Here is a 21,837-nt window from a genome sequence, read left to right as displayed (position 1 = left end):
CCTGGTGGCGCAGTGGTTAAGAATCCGCCTGCCAAGGCAGGGGACAGGGGTTCAAGCCCTGGTCCGGGAAGATCCCACATGCCGCGGAGCAACTAAGCCCGTGCGCCACAACTACTGAGCCTGAGCTCTAGAGCCCGTGAGCCACAACTACTGAAGCCCGCGCACCTAGAGCCCGTGCTCCGCAACAAGAGAAGCCACCGCAATGAGAAGCCCGCCCACCGCAACAAAGATCAGCCCCTGCTTGCTGCAGCTAGAGAAAGCCCATGCGCAGCAACAAAGACCCAACGCAGCCAAAAATTAAAAAAAAAAAGGTGCTGAAGAAAGAAATCTTCGCCTGAGAGGCAGCACATTCTGCCTTATTGTGTACATTCTTTATGGAGCCGCTTCTCCTGTTCTTTGACCACTGCTGGGATGAAGGTCTGTCTCCTCGTTGGGCTGTGGGTTCCGTGAAGGCAGGGACGGGGGCCATGTCCCAGACTAGGCTGCCCAGTACTAGCCTTCCCAGTGCCACCCACACCCCAAGGCCCCTGCCCACCTCCTCACCTCCTGCCACCTGCCTCCTGCTTCAGTGGTACCCATTGGTGAAAGCTGTGGCAATCAAGGGGCCCTGGAAAGAAAAGAATTTGACTCCTAGATTCCTGGGGGCAGCAGAGAAAGCCCAGGGGCTCCTTCCGTCTCTCACAGGAGCCCCAGGTGAGCCACAGACCTTCTCTAGCCCTGCCCATATCGCCCCCACTAAAAGATTCTCCAGGGTAGGGCCTGGGAATCTGCATTAACCAGTACCCTGGTTAAAAGTAGGGCACCCCTGAGCTAGAATCTAGCCTCCATGCAGGCAGAGATGGTGAGTCTCATTTGCACAGTATCCCCAGAGCACACCTAATGCCTGGCATACAGAAGGAGATCATTAAATGTCCACTGAATGACTGAATGATAACCCTCACTGTTCCTTGGTTGGTGACACTCTCTCCATCCGTCATCTCTCGCCTCCCTTCTGCCCCCACAGACAGACAAGGCCTCTCCCTCCTTCAACTTCAGGGTCCTCCAGGTCCAGCCACTCACCCCAAGACTGTGGCCAAAGCCAGTGCTGGGGGCGGGGCTGGCAGCGCTGATGTAACTGCTGACCCCCGAGTCCTGGTTGGCTGCCCCATAGAGCTCGGCCATGGGGCCCGGGCTGGTGGTCCCCAGGAAGCCCCCTGTGCGGCTGGGAGTTGAACCTGGAGGGGGAGCCATCGTCCAGGGGTGAGAGCCTGGCAACCCAGAAAGAAGACGGTGATAGCCCCGGCGCCCGCTGTGACCCCCCAGCATCCCCTCCAATCCGTTCCACCCAGCCTGACCTTGGCCCCTCCCCCCTGCCTCACTCCCACAACCCAGAGGGGCATGTGCGACGCCACCCAGAAATCCTCCAGGGTCCATCCACCCCCCCTACCAGCCCCAGCTCGGGCCCCCATCATCTCTTGTCTGACCACTCAGCAGCCTCTTCACTGACCTCCCCTCCCCTCTGGAGCCCCTTCACACCTGTACCCACCCTGCAGCTGCGTGCATTTTCTAAAATGGACATCACTCTGCTGCTTAAAATGTTCAGGGTCTCCCCAGGACCCGGTTCATCCCACCTCCTCCCCACTCCCCACTCCTGCACTCCACCCATGCTAACTGGCCTCCAAGCCTTTGCACCTGCTCTTCCCTCTGTTGGGAATACTTTTCTTCCTGTTTGCCTTCAAATGCGAAGTTAAGAGGTGCAACCTCCTGGAAGCCTTCCTGAGAGGCCTGTGAGCTCCTCTGACAGCTGACATCCCCTAGCGGGCAGTATTATCCTTCCGTGTGACTGCCTTTTTAACATCTGATGCCCCACCAGCCTGTAAGCTCTGGAGGGCGGAGACCAAGTCAGTCTCCTTCCTGGCCAGCCTGCCAGGTGCTCAGTTCATATTCGTTGAGTGAATGAATAAGTGGGTCCCTCTGAAGAGGGGTGGCAGTGGCCACCTCCTCACCCCTCTAGAATTCTCTGCCCCCTGCCCCCCTCCCTTGCTTCCTGCACCCCAGAAGGCCTCACCTGTCCCTCGAACCACAGCTGCTGCTGCCGCTGCCGCTGCCATGGGTCCATAAGCAGTGAGAGGAATGGCTGGAAGGAAAGGTATGGGCGCTTCAGCGTGGCGGCTGAGGGGCAGCAGGGGATGAGGGCAGAGCCTCTCCAGCCTTACCCCACCTCGGAGGGGTCAGTGCAGCCCTGGGGTCAGGCAGAAGGACTCTCTTGGAGAAAGGGAGGCGAAAGGATCGCCTGCCTCCCAGGGATCCTCAGCTTCTCCTCTCTCTCGGACACACTTGAACAACCAAACCTCATAGCGGGTGCGGGTGGTGCACCCCCCACGAGCTGCTCTGAGCGTCGCCTGCAGCTGCCCCCTTCTCCAGGGAGGGCCCTTGTCTGGACGGGGGCTACTTAGCCCAGGGGTACACAGAGATTATGTCCCTCTTCCCAACCCCAGTCAACTGGAGCCAGTGACTGACTGACACGGGTACCAAAAGCCAGGCTGTCGCCCCAAGGGACCAACCAGGAGGTGTATTAATCCCCCCCTACCCCCCGGTGGGATCCGGCTGAAGCTAGACTCCAGTCCAGGCCACAAGCCCATCTCACTCCTTCTGCTGCCTGGCCGGCTCCCCTCGCTCCCCTTCTCCCGTGAGCATGTCCTCGATACATCGTGTACACGCAGTTCCCTGCCTCAGGGGCCCCTGACCACCACCGAGGCAGAAATGACCACTCCTTCCTCCAAGTCTCCTCATCCCCTTTTCTCTGACCCCCTCTTCAGACACAGGGATCTGGCTATTCCCTGGTTTGCTGTCTACCCCCCTCCCACCTCCGCAGTGCCTAGCACCCTGCCTTGCATACAGTTGGTGTTTAATAAGTGTCAGCTGAAGGAACAGTACTAGGAGGGGCCTCTGCTTAAATAATTGGTTGGCATGAGTCTGGAGCTCCCTCAGGCCTGGGGGTGAGCGCCCCCTGCCGCTTGGCTCTGCCACTGCAGCCCTTGAGAAGCTACAATCCCAACCAGAGCCAGGGTCTGGGGAGTTTGCATTTGCCCTCTCCCGTCCCAAGATGTGCCCCTGGGGGCTGTTTTGGTGACCCTGGCCCTGAACTGGACCTGATGCTAGGGACCCTGAAAAATAACCCTGAAAGTCCTTGGCTAGGCCATTGGGCCAGGGGATTAAAATTTAGGATAGCATTCCTGCACCGCTGGGAGACAACTTGCCTAAGGTCTTCATAGAGCTGACACTTTCTCACTCAGACGTCACCTCCTCTGAGAAGCCTTCCCTGACCACCCCTGCTGAGGCAGCCCCTCGCCCCTGACACTTACACTTTAGCACATCTCCCTGTTTTATTTTCCTTGTGGAACTTCTCACCTTAAGAAAGTATCTGATACTTGTTTATTTACTTGTTTTTTCCTGTCTCCCTCCACTAGACTATCAGCTCCAGGAGGGCATGGGTCTCGTCTGTCTCATTCCCTGCTGAAACCCCACTGCCTGGAACAGCATTTGGCACAAAAAATATTGATTAAATGCACGAAGGAAACACCCTCGTCTCTTGAAGGCGATGGAATAGTCTGGACCCCAGACCTCCAAGAACTGCTTAGCCTCGAACCCACATCCTCACTGGCCAAAATGTCTTCAGAGGGGATATTTCTTCCCTCGGTTCTTTAACGGCAGGGCTGGGCTCTGAGGTCTAGTCTGGGGCCCAGTTAGGCATTTCCACAAAGCAAATCCAGCATGTTCTTATCACAGCAGTAAAGCGTTACTCATTTGTATAATAAGCATTTCTCTCTCTCTCTCTAGAGCACAAGTTCTGCAGATCAGAGCTTGGGTGTCTGGTCCCTGCTTTGCCTCCAGGGCTTGGCAGTGTCTCACACAGTAGGTCCTCAACACAAGAGTTCTGAAATGAGTAGGAAAGACCCCTTTTCACTCCCCCACTCACTCTGCTCAGGGAAGAGCCTCTATTAGCCCCACCACCAGGACTCCCTCCCTTTCCTTCACCCCAGGTTCCTCTTTCCCGTCCCCCATTTTGGGGCCCCCCTGAGCATCCCTTGGAAGGAAGGTCTCATCTAAAGCAGCATCCACGCTCACGTCCTCGACACACGGCTAGGTTGGGGGGGAGTCTGGGGATGGGGTGGGGGGAGAAGCGGGTTGAACAGAGAAACCCCTTGCAGCCCACCTCATCTGCACCCACCCCGCCCCGCCCCTTGCCCTTGGCCTGGGCCTCAGGCCCGGCCCCAGCTCCAGAGCTGAGCTGACTGGCCCAAGTAAAAACTCCAGCTTGAGAAATGGTTCAGGATGGCCAAGCACATCACCTACTTGCCCAGAAGTTGCAAACGGGCTGGATTCGGCCCTCAAATATGTTGCATTTGGCCTGCAGTGGTTTAAAAATTTGAAATTGGTTGCCAACATTTGAAAATAACTGAAAAATTCATTTGAAAGTGAAAGCTGGGTTTTGGGCCTCTCTTGGAAAATCAGATCTGTAAGTTGTGGGTCTGCATCCCCTCCTGGCAGGGTTGACTGGCACTGAGTGGAGCCATGACCACTGCCATGTCCTGACGTCCCCACCCGGCCCACTTTGCTCTGAGTTTGAGACCTTGGCTGGTTCACCACTGGCTCCCAGCGCCTACAAGGTGCTTGGCATACGGGAGGCGTTAGATAAATATTTGTCAAATGGATGAATGAGTGACTTCGCCTCCATCTGCTGGGCTTGGCCCTATGCCCCACCCTTAAGGGCCATGCAGCTACACAGACTGGCCAGTGCCCGAGTCTGCTGCATCCTCATAGACTGGAGGGCAGGAGAAAAGGGTCCCACTAGCTTTCCCTGGGAAGCTTCCTGGGTCATTCTCTTTCTCCCCATGTGGCCTGTGAGGTGTACGAAATCCGAGCGACTGACCTGTAAGCTCGGGGAGGACTGGGGCGCTCGGGAGAGGGGTCCGCTCTACACGGAATTCTAAAATGAAACGTAAAACAGCTTAGGAAGATGCAGGGAGGCCTCTTGGGCGTGGCCCAGGGAGGACAAATGCACCCACAGGGACACTGGGTGGGGGGACAGGCCATGCACAGGACCCGAGAGCTGGGAATGGGGAGAGCACGGTCCCCAGCAGGCAAGGGTGGGGAAGGAGACACAGTCACAGAGAAGGGAGACAGACAGAGAAGGGAAGAGTGGGCAGAGTTGCCACCTATACCCTGGGCACTGGGTGATGCTGGAGCTTCTGTTCCCACTGTTTTTCTTAAAAGTCTTGAAATTGCACTAAAAAATCTCCCAGAATCCATCTTTCCTCCTATTTTCTTTGCGGGGGGAGGAGCTGGGAAGGTAGCATTGATGGGAAGCGATGACCCTAGAGCAGCTCTGCCACTTTCTAGCTGAGTCATCTTTGCAGTCACTTTTCCCTTCTGAGCCTATTTCCTCACCTAGAAGATGGGGATCACCATGCCTTCCCCCAGAGATTACTGTCAGGACTAGACAACAACATGTGTATAGAGGATTCCAAGCTGGACTGCCCAAGGTGCAAGTGCTTAAGGGACCTCTAGAAAAATAAGACCAGAAAACAAGCAAACAAAAGCCTTGCAAAAATATGAAATTTGATATTAAAAAAAACATTGAATAGTCATCATGGGAAAGCTCAGAACTTCGTTGGGCTTCTCACCACTTATGAGAAGGCCTAGTGTTGTTTTTATTTTGAATTACAAATGAGGGTGGTGATCATCTTGCTTTTAAATTGTTTTTCAGCATTCAGGGTCTCCAAAGGTCTTGTCTGCCTTGAAAGGGGCTCAGCATAGCACATGGTCATTATCGGTGAGTCCGTAAGGACACAACCAATGTTGGCCCTCAGGGAGGTTGCCCCACCACAAGCCCAATGCCCTTTTGGTGGAAGTGGCAACCCCGGAGGCGGGTAGGGAGGAGAGAAAGGCAAGAGGCGGGCAGAGATCAGCCTGGGAGGGAGGGGTGCCATGCAGGACCACACGGGGAGTCCCCCCAGCTTCTGGGGAGGGGGGGGATGGGTGGGGCGAGGCGCTCCTTCCTCAGACATGCCCTTCCTTCCAAGCCTCCAGCAGGCAGACCTCCCCCATGCCATGCACCCCCAGACACCGCCCATGAGGAGTCAGATTGCCCGGGAACCAAGGACATGCTGGCAGCAGAGGGACACTGGGAAGAACTTACCGGGGAACTGGTAGGTGTAGCCAGGGGCGAGGCCTGTATAACTCCGGCTGGCATAGGTCGTGGCTTGGAAACCAGGGTAACCTGATAGGGCAAGGGGACCAGTGTCAGATGCCTTACCTACAGCTCAGCAGGGAAGGATGTGAGCCTCTCATTTCCCTCCCCACCTGGTATCATGAATAATAATCAGTCATATTTACCATATACCTTCTGCATGCCAAGCCCTGTGCAAAGCCTGTTGCACACTTTACTCTCTCCTTAAACCTCATAAGAATCCCAAGAGGTACTATTAGGAGCCCCATTTTACAGATAGAGAAACTAAGGCTCAGAGAGGTGACACTTATTAGCTGAGAATAATCCAAACTCTTATCAAGGCCCTTCATGCTCAGGCTCCTGCCTCCATCCTGTCCTCATCTACACCCTGCCCCTTTCTCACTTTGCTCCAGCCACACTGGCCTCCCTGCTGTTTCTCAAAGTCACCAAGCTCTTTCCCATCCCAGGGCCTTTGCCCATGATGATTCCTCTGCCTGGAACACTCTTCCCCGGGTTTTCACATAACTATGTCCTTCTCATTGTGCAAGACGCAGCTCAAATGTCACCTCCTCAGAGAGGTCATCACACAAGAGACCTCCCTTTCATCAGTTACAGTATTCATCATGTCACCCTCCCTGGTTTTTCCCTTTCAATATTTATCATGTCACCCTGGTTTTTCCCTTTCATAGCACTGATGACCAATATCTGAACTTATCCCAGGATTTCTTTAAGTGCTGATTTTCTGTCTTTCCCATCTTTTATTTCTGTCTCTCCAAAACACCAACACGGTGCCTGCTACTTAGTATACATATATTATAATAGATATTTGCAGCTTTGAAAGAAAGATCACCTAGTGAGTAATAATGGTGTAATTGGGATTCAAATTCAGATGTGACTGGCTCCAAGTCTCTTAACCACAATTCTCACTACTGGTTAGAGGTTTTCTTTTTTCCCCCCACTTTTTAAATGGGGTGAAACCAGCTAATGAATTGCTTTGAAAAGAAAATTTTCTCAATATTCCACAGGAGGCTAAAGAGACAGAACAACTAAATTCAATACTTTATTCTAGCCTGGAACTTGCTCTGGAGGACAAAAATAGTTATAAAGAACATTACTGGATCAACTGGTAAAATCAGAAAATAGATAATAGATTAGATTAAAATATTGTCTCAGTATAAATTGGTAATTATAATGTGGTTTCATGAAAGAACATCCCTAACCTTGAGAAACACACAGTGAATTATCTAAGGGTAAAGGGCCAAAATGTATGTAATTTACCCTCAAATGATTCAGGGAAAAAAATCACAAGTGTACTGTGTGTGTGTGTGTACACATACACATACAGAGAGAATGATAAAAGCAAAATGGGTATGATATAAACGATAGGTGAATCTGGTAGAGGGTATATGGATGGTCTTTGTACTACTTTATTTTTCCAACTCTTCTGAAAATTTGAAATTACTTCCAAATAAAAAGTTAAAACAAAAAACTTCAGGAGAAGACAATGCTCCACTTGGCGGGTACATTCCTCACCCCTCTATCTGTGATCCCACTCCTGACCCTCTAGCCCATGCTATAGCCCCTCCTATGAGTCCCCAGAGCACCCCTCCCCCATCCCCAGCATAAAGACCCCGTTGTATTGTTCTCTTTCTGTGTATATACATCTTGTCTCTCCAGGGAGACTGTGACCTTCCTGGGGGCCCAGCTCAGACTTTCACCCTCAGTCGTGGGTCCCAAGCACTGCTGATTCGTGCTCAACTTCCAAGGCTCACGGTAACCTTGACCTCCTCCGGGGAGCCTCCCTGACCCCCAGGTGGATTTAAGTGTCTCCTTGGGCCTCCCACAGCCTCCAATCACTGTGGTAACACTGCCCATTCACTTCTGTCTCCCACTTGATGGGAAACCCCATGAAGGCAGGTCCTCTCTCTCAGAAGCTGCTCAATAAATATTAGTTGAATGAACAAGAAGAAGCAGCCTTCTTTCTACCTTCCCAGAGGCCTTTGGGTCTGTAAATGCTCTTCCATCTGCCTGACCACTTTTTCCCTCCCCTGCTCCCTGCCCTCCCATAACTAGCTCCTACACAACCCACAGACTCAGCTTAAATGTGACTTCCTTCTTAGCTTCTCCAAGTCTTGGTCAGCTTTGCTATGACCATGCTCCCTTGACATCCTATAATTCTCATCCTAAACCTATTTATTTATGTTCTTACTTATTTTTTTCCCCTGCCAGACCATAAAGCTCCAAGGAAAGTCACCGTTGTACTTCCTGGCATAGGGCCTGGCATTTATAGTTGCTCAATAACTGTTTACTGGACAGATGGGTGAACAAAAAATAGAATGGACGGACGGACAGAAGGACCAATTAATGAGGAGCAGCTGGACCATTCTTTTGGTCACCACCAGAGGGCAGCACCCTACAACCAAATCGGCCTACCTTCATTAGGACCGGCAGACCTGAGATCCTCGGTCCACACTCCTACCCAACCACTCAGACAGACAGCAGGGCAGACCACCGAGGAGATGCAACACCCATGCAGCCCCTGGTAGCCCCGGGAGCAGTTTTGGGCAGGAAGAAGCCGCAGATGCAGGCCTAGCACATACCCAGCATGCCGATGCCCAGCATGAAGGCGTCCATTCCATAGGGCATGACTCGAGACCTCCCTCGGGCCGAGCCAGTCGGTGACATCACCTCTTTTGGCTGAGCTTTCTTACATTCCACCTGCAATGAGACCTGGTGGTCAGTCCCTCCTATAGACGCAGGTCACCCTCCTATTCCCTGGCAGGCCTCTTTATTGTTAATTTCATGGTTACCATTTCTGGAGGGATCACAGAGTGCTAGAGATCAGCTTTGCATGCGGTAGTTCATCGAATACTTACACCAACCCTATGATGGAGGTACTGCTGCCACTCTCACTTTACAGATGAGGAAACTGAGGCTCAGAGAGGGGAAGTCATCTGCCCAATGACTAGACTAGTAAGCGGCGGAGTAAGGATTTCAACCCGGTCCCTCTGAGCCCACAAGCCATGCTTTCTCACAGCTGTGGGACACTGTCTTCCTGTCCAGATTTTCAGTGGGTGGGAGAATTGGCTCTGCCCCACTGACTGTGAGGCCCCTCTGCCTGCCTGCAGAACCTCCAAGCAGCCCTGGCTGGCTCAGCCTGGAGCCCTCCCTAGTCTCCCTCTGCACCTCCACCCCATCCAATCCCGGCTCACCATTTTGTTGTTGATTTCGTGGAAGTGGATTTCACACACTTTCTCCACGATGTCCTCGCTCTCAAACGTGACAAAGCCGAACCCTAGAGGGCAAAGGCAGGCTCAGAACAGGGCTCATGGTCAAAACCCAGCCCCAAGTCATACCAATAACACCACTCCCCCCTCACAGGCAAATGTCTAAGCGTTAACAAGAAGCTTTGTTCCCAGCCTAGCAACCTCTCAACTACCCGATGAGACAGGGTTTCAGCTGCCAAATCACAGATGTGAAAACCAAGGCTCAGCGAAGTGACTTGCCCAAGACCACGTAGCAAGTTAGAAAGAGGCAGAGCTATGATGCAAACAACATTCAACACGCCTTTTCTCTTCCTCAGATGCTTTCCAAGGAGGGCAAAAGAGCACACACAAATACTTTTAAAAATGCACATGAACGTGTACAAATATATTTTTGTACACAGATACACAGATATATGGTACACCTAGGTACCCATATATCACAGAGACACTCACCAGTGCTCACAAGTGCATAAAGGCCCCTGTGTACACGTACAGTTACTCTGACACACTAGATCTACAAAACTATTCAGACACAGACACCCTCACATGCACAGACAAAAACACACACACACCCACCAGCACATACCCCACTCCCCAAACAGGCTAAAAGGCCCAAAAGCTCTGAAGGCACTGGAGAAACAACCCCGCCTCCTCCTGGGTGTGCCCCAGGGGCTGGAATGGGATTTCTCAGAAGGCAAGGCCCTTGGGAGAAAAACAACCAGGCAGTGTACACCCGGTGGCCCAGATGCTCACAGGTTCAGGGGCAAGGGTCCTGGGGGCTGGGCTCAGCCGATGGGTGGGGCGAGGGGGCAGTGGCAGGAGCAGACTGCCCGGGGCTGTGGAGTCAGCCTGACCCGGGGGTGGCCCGGTCTAAGCTCTGGTTACCAGGGACAAGGTAAGTCCAGGCAGACACCGGCTGGGGCGGGGGTGGAGGGCTCAGCTGCAAGGGGAGGAGAGGTCTGCTCCTCTGCTCCTCTCGGGTGTCTGCAATTCGGCAAGTTTCTAGCACAGGAAACGGCGGGACAAAAGCCTTCTGTAAGGCCAGGCCCCGGAGAGGATGCAGATCCTCGGGGATAGGATGTCAGGAGGCGAGATGAAAGGGCAGCTGTGACCTGTAGCCCCCTGGCTGACCACAGGCCCCCAGCCTGGCCTGGGAAGGGGGAGGGGGCCAAACTCACCTCGGTGCCGGTTGGTGGTTTTGTCAAACATCAGCATGGCATCGTCCACCTGAAACAGAGCTACCGTGGACGACCCACCAGACACGGGGGCCTCCACCACAACCCAGGAGCAAGGGCTCCGACACCCGTTCCCCTCTTGCCCAGTCCAGGCTTTATCTTAAACCTGCTCCCTGGGTAGGGGACAGCTTTCCATCTGCAACCCCAACTGGGTGCCACAGCACCACCATTCAACCCTCAAAATCTCAACGGGCCAGCCTGAACATATTAAGCACCAAACATATGCTTGGCACTTTGCCCCACCATCCTCTCCTCCATATTCCTTGCAGGGTAAGATCCTCATTTTGTAGATAAGGAAATGGGCTCAGAGATGTGAAGTCACCTACACAAGGTCACCCAGCAAATCCCATATCAAACCTGGGAGGAGGAGGCATAGAATGGGTGCTAGAGGGGAAAATATAGGAGTAAGATATGAGGTGGGGAAGTGAAAGCCTCTTTCCTTTTTGCAAAAGGCCGGGAGGACAGCTACTCCAGCCAGACCCAACTCCCCTCTCATGGTACAGATCTCTTCCTCTAATTGAGGTTTCCTTTTGCTAGAGGCTGTAATTAAAGCAAGTAGAGTTCAGTGCCTGGGCTTCTCGCCTCCCACTGATTGGGGGAGGGGAAAGGGGTGGAGGAAGGAGGAGGATCTACATTAATCCCCGGTCCCTTGGACTCCAGTCTTTTCTTCTTGCTACTCCCTCTAGGCATCCTCTCAGATACATGGACAGCCAAAGTCCTTTGCTTCCCTTCTGCAGTCCGAGCTTCCCTTTGCCTACATCTGCTGCTTCCCTCCTTGCCCTCTTAATTCTTCAGCCAGTGTCAGCTGTCTCATGGGGTTAAGCTAAGGTCTGATTCACCCTCGGTGGAAATCAAGGGCTGCCTCTGATACTGCCTCTCCCCCCTCCACATCCCACTCCAGCTGCTGACCCTCCCCCAAATGGTCAGACACCCAAGGGATAAAGGAAAACTTCCTGAGGCCTTGGGGCACAGCCTCTTCCTCACTCTCCTTTGCTCTCTTTCCAGGCCGTCATCTGCCTTGTTAAAGTGGAAAGGGCAGCCCCTGAACTGGGTGGTCCTCCAGTTCTTCTTAGGCACCAAGCGGCACTGGGCCCCTGACTCTCCCCTGGGAGAACCAGGACACACACACACACACACACACACACACACACACACGCACACACCCCACCTCCACTGACCCAGGAGGCAGCTGGGTCCCTGGAGAATCTCAGAGGGATATTACATCTCCCTTCCCAAGAAGCCTCCTGCCCCAGGGCCCTGCAGCACAGTGCCACCCTAACTCCCATGCTATGGACCCATTCTGAGCCCACATCCCAAGTTAGCTAGACCGTCCAAACTGGATGGACAAGGCATGTTTAGCACAGGGAAAAGAGAAACCCGGAAAGGAGGCTTGTGATAGAAGCACAAGCTTTGAGTAGGACAGGCTGGAATTGGAAAGTAAGCTTGGCAAGCAGCTTTATGTCTCTATGATTCAAGTTCTTCATCTGTAAAATGGGTATACACAGTGTCTTATAGGGAGGAGTTAAATGAGATAGTGCGTGTAACACTCTTAACTCACAGTACCTGGGATACAGTAAGTGCTTAATGAATAACAGCCATTATTATTATTATTATTACTTTTATTATAGAGGGGCTTACCCACAGTCACATGGGGGAGGGTGGCAAAGCTAGAGACAGAACAGCTGGACACCACTGGCTTTGAAGGTTCCATGAAGACAGTGCCTGTGTCAGTTATGACCATGACCACCCTACTGAGCACCTGGACTTGTGCTACTGTGATTATTTTTTGAACGAATGAGTAGATGAACCAGCCACACCCTCCTTCCCCATCCTGCAGCTTTGAGTTCCTGCGGGACCCAAAACTGATTCAGCCCAAATCCACAGCCCTTCCTCCACCCAACCTTCCCACTCTACCTGCGCTGGCCCCCCAGACCCTTCAACATGGGCCTTGGCTGGACAGACCCAGAGTGGGGCACCGGGGTTGAGGCCAGGGCACAGAGCAAGGAAAGTGGCTGGGGGTTCAGGGGACCCCCACCAGTGTCCCCCTCCTGGGGCCAGCTGAGGGGAGAGAGGCTCCCAGCCCAGTGTCCTTAATAGGCTTTGGTCTCCATGGGAACCCAGGGGCAGGGGGGCTCGGGCGGGGGGAGGGGAGGCGGCCGAGGCCTGCTGACCAGTGGGAGCCGCCAAGTTCGGCGGCCGCTAAGCCTGAGTGGCAGCCATGGCGGCTGACCATTGTTCCCCCCTCGGCGGCGGCCCCTCGATCCGGGCGGGAGGCCCCCCGCCGCGGGGCCCTTGGCATTCCCGGCTGTCCCCCTCTCTCCCTGGCAGCCTATTCTCCAGCTCCCCCTGGCCTCCCCGGGCCGGTTTCACATGCCAACGCCGATTTAGGCCCGAACAAAAGACGCGGCCGCTGACGGCTTCTCCTGGGGCCCGGTTGCCATGGCAACGCCGGCCCCGGGGGCAGGCGGCCTCCAATCACAGCTGCTGGATCAGATTAGTGCGAGCTCTAATGCTCGGCGCTCAGACACAAAGACACCCCACCGGAGCCGAGCGGGGCCTGCTGCTTCCCAGGAGCGCCCTTCCCTCTGGGGCCCAGGCGGCCGACCTGCCCTGGGTCCTGTGCCCGGGTCCCCGCTGAGGCGCCTGAGCCTAGGCCTCTGGCCCTTGCATCGCCGGCATCCGCTGGCCAGGGGACCTCCCACCCTCTCCCCTTCTACCCTAGAGACGGAGTGTGTGTTGGGGGGCTGGAAACCCACCCAGTCCCCAGCTCACATCCCATTCCCAAGCCACGTTCTCCTGTGCCCTTTGCCTAACAGGGAACTGAAAGAGCCTTGACGGGAAAGTGAGATCCAGCCTGCAGCCTGTCTCAGGTCAGAAAAGACCAGGGACCCCAGCACTAAGCACAGCAGCCCTACTTCAGCCCCAGACTTAAAACTTGGTCCCCTCCTAGCCATCTCTCCATGCGACCTTGATGTTCACATTGCTCCCCTTTCTGGGGACACCCTATTGTCTCATGTCACCACATCTGCTTCTGCATGGACTAAATGGCCCAGAAATGTAAGCTCCATGCACCTCAGAGCTAAGAAGCAGTCCTCCGGGACTGATCAGGAATTTGGGGTGGTCTCTTCAGCCCCTCCCCAGTAGCTAAGAGATCGGCACCCTCCCCCTCAGCTCCGACCTGTGCAAGGAGGGTCCTGAGTACAACTGGGAGTCATATTTATTGCTTCCTTATCATCCTCACCAGGAAGGAGTGGGGGAAGGTACAACCGCCCGTGGACTGGACAGGTGCAAACTCCCAGGAGGCCAAGGGGTGACTGGATTGAACTGGCTTCGGGAGCACAGCCTCCCTCAGGAGAGTGAAGATAAGCAGGAGAAGGGCAACAACAGGGACAGCTACTGTGTGGCTTCTCTCCCTGGGGACGTGTCCAGAGTCCGAAGCCCACAGATAGGCCAGGAGCCTGAACGGTGGGTTGGCCCAGCCTCACCCACAAAAGGACCCAGCCCCCTTTTCAACTCTTGCAGGAATTGGAATGACCTGGCTGGACTCCACTTGCTACTGACCAAAATTCTACAGGCCTGTCATACCCCCCAGCCAGCACCCCCAGTTTTGACCCACCTTCCCAAACTGCTCAAAATACTGCTTCACGTCTTCCACCGTGGTGTTTACTGACAGCCCCCCAACAAAGATCTTCTTCGTTCGAGTCACCATCTGTTAGGGGAGGGAATGAGAAAGTGGGCATCTGAGTCCTGTGGCCTACCGCCACCAGCAGGGGCTCCAGCCCTCCTGCCAGGGCGCCAGCTGACAAGCTCTCTGTGGCCCCGGCTACTCGGAAGCTCCCCCTCCCCCCAAGCTCCCCCTTGGACCCCTGCCTCTAGGCCTGTAACGGGCAGCTGTGTACCCCACACCCTGGCTGGCTCGCTTCCTGGGGTCTGTGTCAGGAAGGGGAATGGCTTAGTGACCCAGACCTACAGCCTACCTCAAAGACCCCACCAGCCCCTCCTGGGAGAGGCCAAGGCCCATCCCAGGGTCCCCCTGAACTCAACACCGACATTTTCCTCATCAACCTCCTCCCAACCCAACCTCTGGCTGCCCCGTGGCCCCAGCCCTGTTTTACGAAGAACACATGGTCCTAATTACCCCAGGAGCGCATGGCTAATCCATGGCAATTCCCAGCCCCATCCTAACACTAAAGCACCTTCTGTCACCAAACTGCTTAATGGAATTAACCCAATTCCGACCATGTGCTCCCTGGTGCGGCTTCCTTCAAATACCTGCTTCATAATTGCTTTCAGGCCCTCTGCTGGACTCTTTCAGTGATGCCCTTTTCCTGTCTCCTAAAACCTGCCTCTCTCCCTTCGCAGTGGCAGGAGCTGGGCACCATGACTCAAAATCTTAAAGCATCCCACTTCCCACTGACCCCTTGCAAAGGAGGAATTGAGATCTTCTGAGGAGGGACCTAGTCCCAGGACACATGATAAATCAGCAGACTCAGGGGTCTTGATCTCTGTACTATAGTCAGCCTTCCGCCTGTTTCCTGTTTTCGACTGCTTAAAAATTAAGATGTGGCTAGTTGCCCTGGGCTCTGGAATAGGCTCCTGTCCTGCACCAAAAGTTTTGAGTTCTGTATAGCTCAACTGCTCAGAAATCTGTTTTCTATACACCCAGAAAAACTCGCCACAGCACCAGGGAAAAATAATACTTGGGAGGGCAGCCACAGTCATCCAACTTGAAAGATAACAGGTGTCAGACACCATGGTCCCTTCCCACTCTTCAAGCCCAACACACCTCACCCCAGAGGTGGGGGGTGGTAACTGGGGGGTCAGAGGTAGCTCCCTGGCCTGACTTTAGCTCAGCTTCAGAGGGTAAGTCTGGGCTGTGTTTGACCCCCAGAGGTGCTAGGCACAGAGGCTGTGATCTCCAGAGTCAGAATTAGACTCAGGGTCCAAAGTGTACTGGCTTCAAATACAGGGCAATGAATAACCTGAGGGGTTCCTTCTTCTCTCAATATATGCAGCCCCCTCTCTCTAGTCCACCCCAGAGCACAGACGGAAAAATGCATGGTGGCCGCAATTCACAGAACAAGGACGAGAAGAGTCCTCCCTCCTCCCATCCCAGTCCATGGCATTAACACTCCAACCAGAAGCCTCTTCCATAGAAGGGAATGCTGGGAAAATCACTGCCGGTTGTACAGAGCTGCTCCCAGATACACACATACCTACCTTAGGCTGTGCTCGCCGAGGAAAGGCCACCTTGGGATCAATCTGAAAGGGAAGAGAGAGGTAGAGGGGCGTTGGTTATCACACTCAGCCTGAAGATCTGAGGACCTCTCTCATCCCAGGACACAGAGGTGACAGAAACCACCACAGCCTCTGGCAGGAAGATGTAACAGTTAAGCATTTAGGCCCTAGAGCCAGGCTGTTGGGTTCAAATCCCACTTACACTGCTTCCCAGCTGTGAGAGCTTGCACAAATTACTTAACCTCTCTGAGCCTCAGGCTTGAGCTCACCAGCAAAATGGGCCAATACTAACATCCACCTCAAAGGGCTGTCTGCTGATTATTTGAGGTAATGCTTACAAAGCACTTGTTGTCTAGCCCTCAGCAAGAACCAGAAAAAAGTAAACAAAGTGTTATTCCTTCCAGCACCAGGTATATCGAGGGCCTTCCTGCCTGACAGATACCTGTCCCGGTGAGGTATGCGATCCAGACTTCGGAAGCCTTGTGAATGGAAACACTCTTTGCCTGAAAAAGGCTTCAAGATAAGAGTTCATAAACCACCAAGGGTAGACTCAGTTCTGTTTTCCCAGTACCAACGACATCTAACAGCCCTTCTTGAGGCCACAAACAAACAGTTCCCTGATAATACAGCTCGGCTTGGGGTGAAGCAGAGCGCAGGTTTGGTGACACGCAAGAACACGGGATTTGAACTCAGAAACTTTGGGCCCCTGGCCAAGCCTGTGATCTTGGTAACTTGCCTGATCCCTCTGAGCCTCAGTTCCCCCATCTGCAAAGTGGGGACAATAGCACCCACTTTTCCCAGAGGGAGCTGCAAGGAATCAAATGAGATAATGCAGGTGAAAGCATTCCTTTGTGAACTGCCCTTCATTGCACAAACAAAGGTGCTATTACCAGCAGGCCACCTTTGCCCTTGGCTGTGAACAACCAAAGGGGAAAAGCAAGATGCACCTGGGTACTCCCGGGTACTATATTCGTACTGACAAACAGCAAAAGCCAGAGCACGAGACACTGTGATCAATGCACGACCTATGAGGCCAGGTCATTTCAGAGTTTCTTGCCACTCACATGGGTGGAAACCACTCAGAAGTTCACCAGCCAATCGCAGGGAAGATCTATCTTTCCCCAGAGCTCCTTCCGTTCAAAACTCAGCCTAGTTCTAGGCAACAGGTTCTGGTCCCTCCCTGCCTGAATGGCACAAACCAGGGCCAGCCTCCCTGGTTCCCCCTCTGGAATCTACCCACAGAGAAGGAACCTCCAAAATCCACACTGGGCAATGCCTCCTCTCTCCCCAACTGCCAAGGGGCTCCAGGGATAATCACAGCTGCCCATTCTCCTGTCCGAAGGTATGATTTCGTACCTCGATGGACATGTTCGTCCTTCTTTTTCTCCTGGAGGCTGCCAGAGCACACCTCAGACAGTCCCCATGTGCAGACACTGATGGGGAGATGGTACCGAAGCTATGTCCTGCAGAGCCACACACACCCAATCCCTGACACACCTTACCTCCACTCTGACTCACAGCTGGCAACATAAAACCCAACAAGTAAATAAAAGGTGAAAGTCAGAACCCAAAATAAACTCCCCACAATAAACCTCCCTTCCCAGGCTGAAGAATGCCAAACACAAAGCCCTTGCCCTTTTCAAGTCCCGAATCTCAGAAGGATGCCCATCTCATCCTCCTTCCTCCCCTCTCTCTTCCCCTTATCCATCTTCCATGCCCCCACCCTCAGCTCCAGCCCCAGCCCCAAAATCTCTGCTTCCTGAGCGCTGCAGAAGCCATCAGTGCATTCTGAGGACAGGGGATGGTAGGAGAACAGGCAGCTTGATGGCAGATAATCACCAAAAACAATAGGCCACTGTCTCTCCATTCCCAGCTTGGGTCACTCAGTCTGCGCCAAGAAGATCCTTTCAGAGCCGGCAAAGTTGAGGCCTGGCCTCATTTGCTCATTACTGCGAGCAGGAGTGGGAGCCACTGGGCAGAGATAACAGGAGCCGGGGACAGGAGGTAATTTAACAAATTCTTGGGCACAACCAGCTATTGTTGCAGGTAAACAGGAGCCAATGACTGACCCAAGCAGGGAGGCCCAGGGCTGGAGGAGAGTGGGGGAGTGTGGTGAGAGATCGCACTGTCCCGGCCCCTGGCAGACAGTCACCCCATCACAGAGGAACCCCTCCTCTGCTTTCTCCTCTTCCCTCTCCCCTTGAGCTGGGGCCTGTGCCAGCGCCCCCTGCAGGGCCCAAGACACTGGGGGAGCAGTGAGACAGCAGCAAAATGTTCCTGGAGTTTGAATGCCCAACAAGCAGCTTCTCCTCAGATCTAGCTGGAAAGGGTTGTCTCCAGGCAAGCTAGCTCCCTTCTCATAAATCCCTTCATGAGCAAAGCAGGTTCACGTCTTCCACACAAAGCAAGGAGCTCATTGACCAAAAGTCAGGGGAGGAGGGAGGGAAGGAAGAAGGGAGGGGGATTCAGTGATGCTTTGCCATTGGTCTGGAATGGGGTGGGGGGAGCCAAATACTAGTTAGAGTTCAGAGAAGCCACGGGTGGGTCACTGCAGCCCTGACTCACCCAATTTGGGCTAGGGGTGGGACCTAGCCCCACCCCAAACTCCTCTCTGAGGCATCAAGTTTAGTATGTACAAGAAGGGGATGGTAGCTGCGTCTTCCCTCACCGGTACTGGAGGGGTTGGGGGGTGTAACATCTCCTGGCTGGCCTCGGATTTTCCTGCTCCGTCTCCCCTCAACTCTAGTGACAAAGTTTCAGAGTGTGGCAGCCCTTCTACTCAGAAAACTCCCTCCTTCCTTCAGGACCCCATCCAGCTGTCCCCTGGGGAGAGGCCTGACCCTCTCCTCCAGCGACCTCCCTCTCTCAAAGGACCCCCGAAGCCCCTAGGGCCACTCACTGTTTTGGAGTCGAGCTCGTGCCGCGATTGCGCCAGTACTTTATCCACCCCCGCCTGGTCCATGAAAGTGACGAAGCCGAAACCCCTGCGCGCGGTAGTGAGGGAGAGGCAGATGGTTACAAGGCAGTGAGTGGCGGCGGAGGGGGGCGAGCCGGGAGCAGGAGGAGGGGGTGAGGGGCTCACCTGGATCTTTTGGTCAGGGGGTCCCGCATCACCAGACACTCCTTCACCTCCCCGAACTGGCCGAAGTATTCGCGCAGCCCTTCTGTAACCACACACCCGCCTTCGGACCAGCCCGCGCCCCGCGCCCTTCCCCCCTTCCCGCGTCCTTTGCCCCCAGTGACCCCGGCTCGGCCCGGCCGCCCCCGCGCCAAGCAGGCTGCACGCTCTCCACCGCTTCCCCCACCCCCGGTCCTCACCCGGCTCCCGTGGAGCCTCCTGGCGCCCACTGGGGGCCCCAGGAAGCCGAGGGCCGAGCTGGGCTGGAGGGGGGACGGCTCCGGCCGGGTTCCCGCCGCTCCGGGAGCCGCCTCACAAAAGTTTGAGCCGCAGGTGCGAGCGGAGTTGGCGCTGCCGCCGGCGGGTCCCGGGGGCTCAGCCCACCCCCCGATGCCCCCTGAACCCCTCATCTCCTCCCCTCCACCCGCTGGGCCGTGCGCGCTAGCCGATCGCCCTGCGCTCTCGGGGTCCCCGGGCGGGGCGCGAAACAGGGCGCGGAGGCGCCCGGGGTCAGCGGGGCGCAGGGCCGGGCTGGGGTGTCCGGTTCCGGGGCGCCGGGGGGTCCCGGGTGCCCAGCCGGGCCGGCGGGCGCTCCCGGGCTCGCTCACCCTGCGTAGTCTGCCAACTGAGTCCCCCGATGAACATCTTGCTGCGGGAGGAGGAGAGACACAAAGGGCCCGCGTGAGCGCCGGGCGCCCGGGCGCAGGGGGCGCGGGCCCGGGCCCCGGGGAGGCCCGGCCCGACCCGGATCGGCCATGTTGGCGGGGCCGGGGCGGGCGCGGGCCAGTAAGGCCGGGCCGGGCCGGGCCGGGCCGTACCAGGGGTCGTGCGGCGAGTCCGGGGAGGCGAGGCCGGGCTGGGGCGCGTCAGTCTCCATCGGGAGCCGCGGGCGACGCGGGCAGCGGAGCGGCGGCGGCGGCGGCGGCGGCAGCGCTCGGCGCGGGGCAGATGAGGAGCGCAGCGAAGGGGGCCGGACGGACAGGCCATGCTGCCCCCTCCCCCGACCCCGCTCGGGCGGGCGGGCGGGGACGGCCGAGGGGAGGGCCCGCCGGGGGCCGACCTGCCGGCTCCTCCCCCCGCCGCCCTGCGAGCATAAATCCCAGCGCTCGCCGGTCCGCCCGGGCGCCCGCGGAGGCGGCGGCGCCGGGACCCCGCTCCCGCCGGGCTCCCGGGTCCCCGAGGGCGAGAGAGACCCCGAATCCCGAGGCGGGCCGGGACCTGGGCGCGGCCGCACCCCCCATCCACCCTGGCACGGGGGCCGGGCCGCGGGAACGCCCTCTCGGAATGAAGCGCTTCCCGGTGCCTTCAAGGTAGCTCGGTTCCGGATCTGGGGCCCCCCAGTCCTTCTTCTCTGGTCCCCGCTATCCAGAATCTAAGAGGTCCCCAATCTCCCTGGGTCGGGAGGGAGATAGACCCCAATCCCCTCACGTTCCGACTGGTGAGGATCCCTCCATTCCCCCGGTCCGAGCGAGAATCACCCTCCGAGCCCCCAGTTTCCGCCGAACCTAATTTAGAGTTCCCCCCTCAGCGGCCCTCAGTCCGCTCCCAGTGTCCCATATCCCCCATATCCAATTCGGGGAACCGTCTCGGTGCCTCGCGTCCCGAGCGGGGAGCCTTCATTCAGCACCGCGGTAGAAATAGTGTCCGTTCCCCTCAACCCTTTCTGGGAATCCCTCTCAGGTCCCCCAAATCCCTTCCGTCCTCAGCCGTGGACTCTATAGTCTGTAGAGAAACCCCCTGCCCCGAGCCCGGGTTCTTGGTTTGCCGCTGCCCGCAACCCCCTCCAGTGTGAGGAGTCGCCACAGTTTCCCTCACTCCCCGGCTCCCTCGTGTCAGCCCTACACGGACTTCTGTCTGGATTTGGGAAAGCAGGTTCCAGAGGCTCAGCGCCCAACTCCCCACCGAGGCTGGGGGAAAGGTCAGCGCCTCCAGAGTCTCCCGTTTCCAGTTTAGGAGCTCGATGCCTCCGCTGTGCACCTTCCCCTCTGAATGACCCCCCCACCTTTTTTTTTTTTTTTTTTTGCAGAGTTCTAAGCCCCACTCCATCGGATTGGAAGAACCTAGGCTGCCTACCCACTGCGTTTGGAGTTACTTCTCTCGGTCCGTCTCAATTTAGAGTACTCCCGTGGAGGCAAACGCCTTCCCGTCTTCCTTCTCCCCACACCCCCATCTTCTGGGTCTCTGAGATCCTCCAGTGCTTTCACCCCAGCCTCCTGGGGGCCATCTCATCCACGCCTTAAGCTCCCTCCTCTAGCCTGGGAACCCCGAGGAAGTCCATCCTGGATCACCTCCGGACCCAGGCCACTCTCCCTATCCGCCACCTCTCCAAATCCATATCCTCTCCTCAATTCCTTGGCTGAAACCAGCCAAGAAAGGGTCAAAGTCAGAGGCTAAGGCAGCCACTCCTTCCCAAATCCCCAACACTGCTGCAGGTCTCAGTGCCACACAACCCCCTCCCTCCCAACTCACCTCCTACTCCTTCCCCCCCACTCTTCAATCCACTCTGTGTAACCCAGTGACAATCCCTGATGACGAGCCCCTTGCTCACCTTGACCTCCATCCTCAAGTTAGCCACCTTTTATTAATGTGTGCAGGAGCTCTGGGCAATGTAACCCTGACCTCTGGAAGGATGCCCATCCCCCTCCTCTCAGTATATTTTCCCTGCCCCCACCCCACCCCAGCCACCTCTAGTAGAAGAACAGGAGAGACTCAGGTTAATGGTTTCCTCAGGGACCTTCTGGGAACACTCAGCAGGTATATCCTGCCACC

At 55.8% G+C, this 21,837-nt stretch overlaps 1 protein-coding gene across 6 annotated transcripts; it reads right to left on the bottom strand.

Annotated features, from left to right (window-relative positions):
- Positions 1-565: 565 nt before the first annotated feature.
- Positions 566-19,945, bottom strand: MSI1 (musashi RNA binding protein 1). Of its 6 annotated transcripts, none has more exons than XM_065889396.1 (14): positions 19,887-19,945; positions 19,677-19,717; positions 19,033-19,114; positions 18,850-18,934; positions 15,933-15,974; positions 14,329-14,421; positions 10,656-10,704; positions 9,424-9,506; positions 8,812-8,929; positions 6,182-6,262; positions 4,913-4,969; positions 2,048-2,116; positions 1,060-1,247; positions 566-607 (listed from the first exon to the last, which is right to left on the bottom strand). In XM_065889396.1, the coding sequence occupies exons 1-14, from the start codon at positions 19,943-19,945 to the stop codon at positions 566-568; spliced, it is 1,089 nt and encodes a 362-aa protein (XP_065745468.1). The 6 variants fall into 6 exon arrangements, with proteins under 6 accessions (XP_065745468.1, XP_065745471.1, XP_065745470.1 ...); XM_065889399.1 differs by having other exon boundaries at positions 1,060-1,214; XM_065889398.1 differs by having other exon boundaries at positions 19,033-19,111.
- Positions 19,946-21,837: the final 1,892 nt, after the last annotated feature.

This window comes from Phocoena phocoena, chromosome 13 (assembly GCF_963924675.1).
Source record: "Phocoena phocoena chromosome 13, mPhoPho1.1, whole genome shotgun sequence".
Taxonomy (NCBI): Eukaryota; Metazoa; Chordata; class Mammalia; order Artiodactyla; family Phocoenidae; genus Phocoena; species Phocoena phocoena.
This window is presented reverse-complemented; position numbering and strand designations above follow the sequence as displayed.

Bases quoted from the DNA above. Each gene is read 5' to 3' on its own strand.
- MSI1 (XM_065889396.1), bottom strand. From the start codon at position 19,945: ATGGAGACTGACGCGCCCCAGCCCGGCCTCGCCTCCCCGGACTCGCCG. The intron at 19,115-19,676 runs GTGAGCGAGCCC...GTGTGGTTACAG, and splicing joins CAGTTGGCAGACTACGCAGG to AAGGGCTGCGCGAATACTTC. The intron at 10,705-14,328 runs GTGGGTCAAAAC...GCTCTGTTTCAG, and splicing joins ATTTTGAGCAGTTTGGGAAG to GTGGACGATGCCATGCTGAT.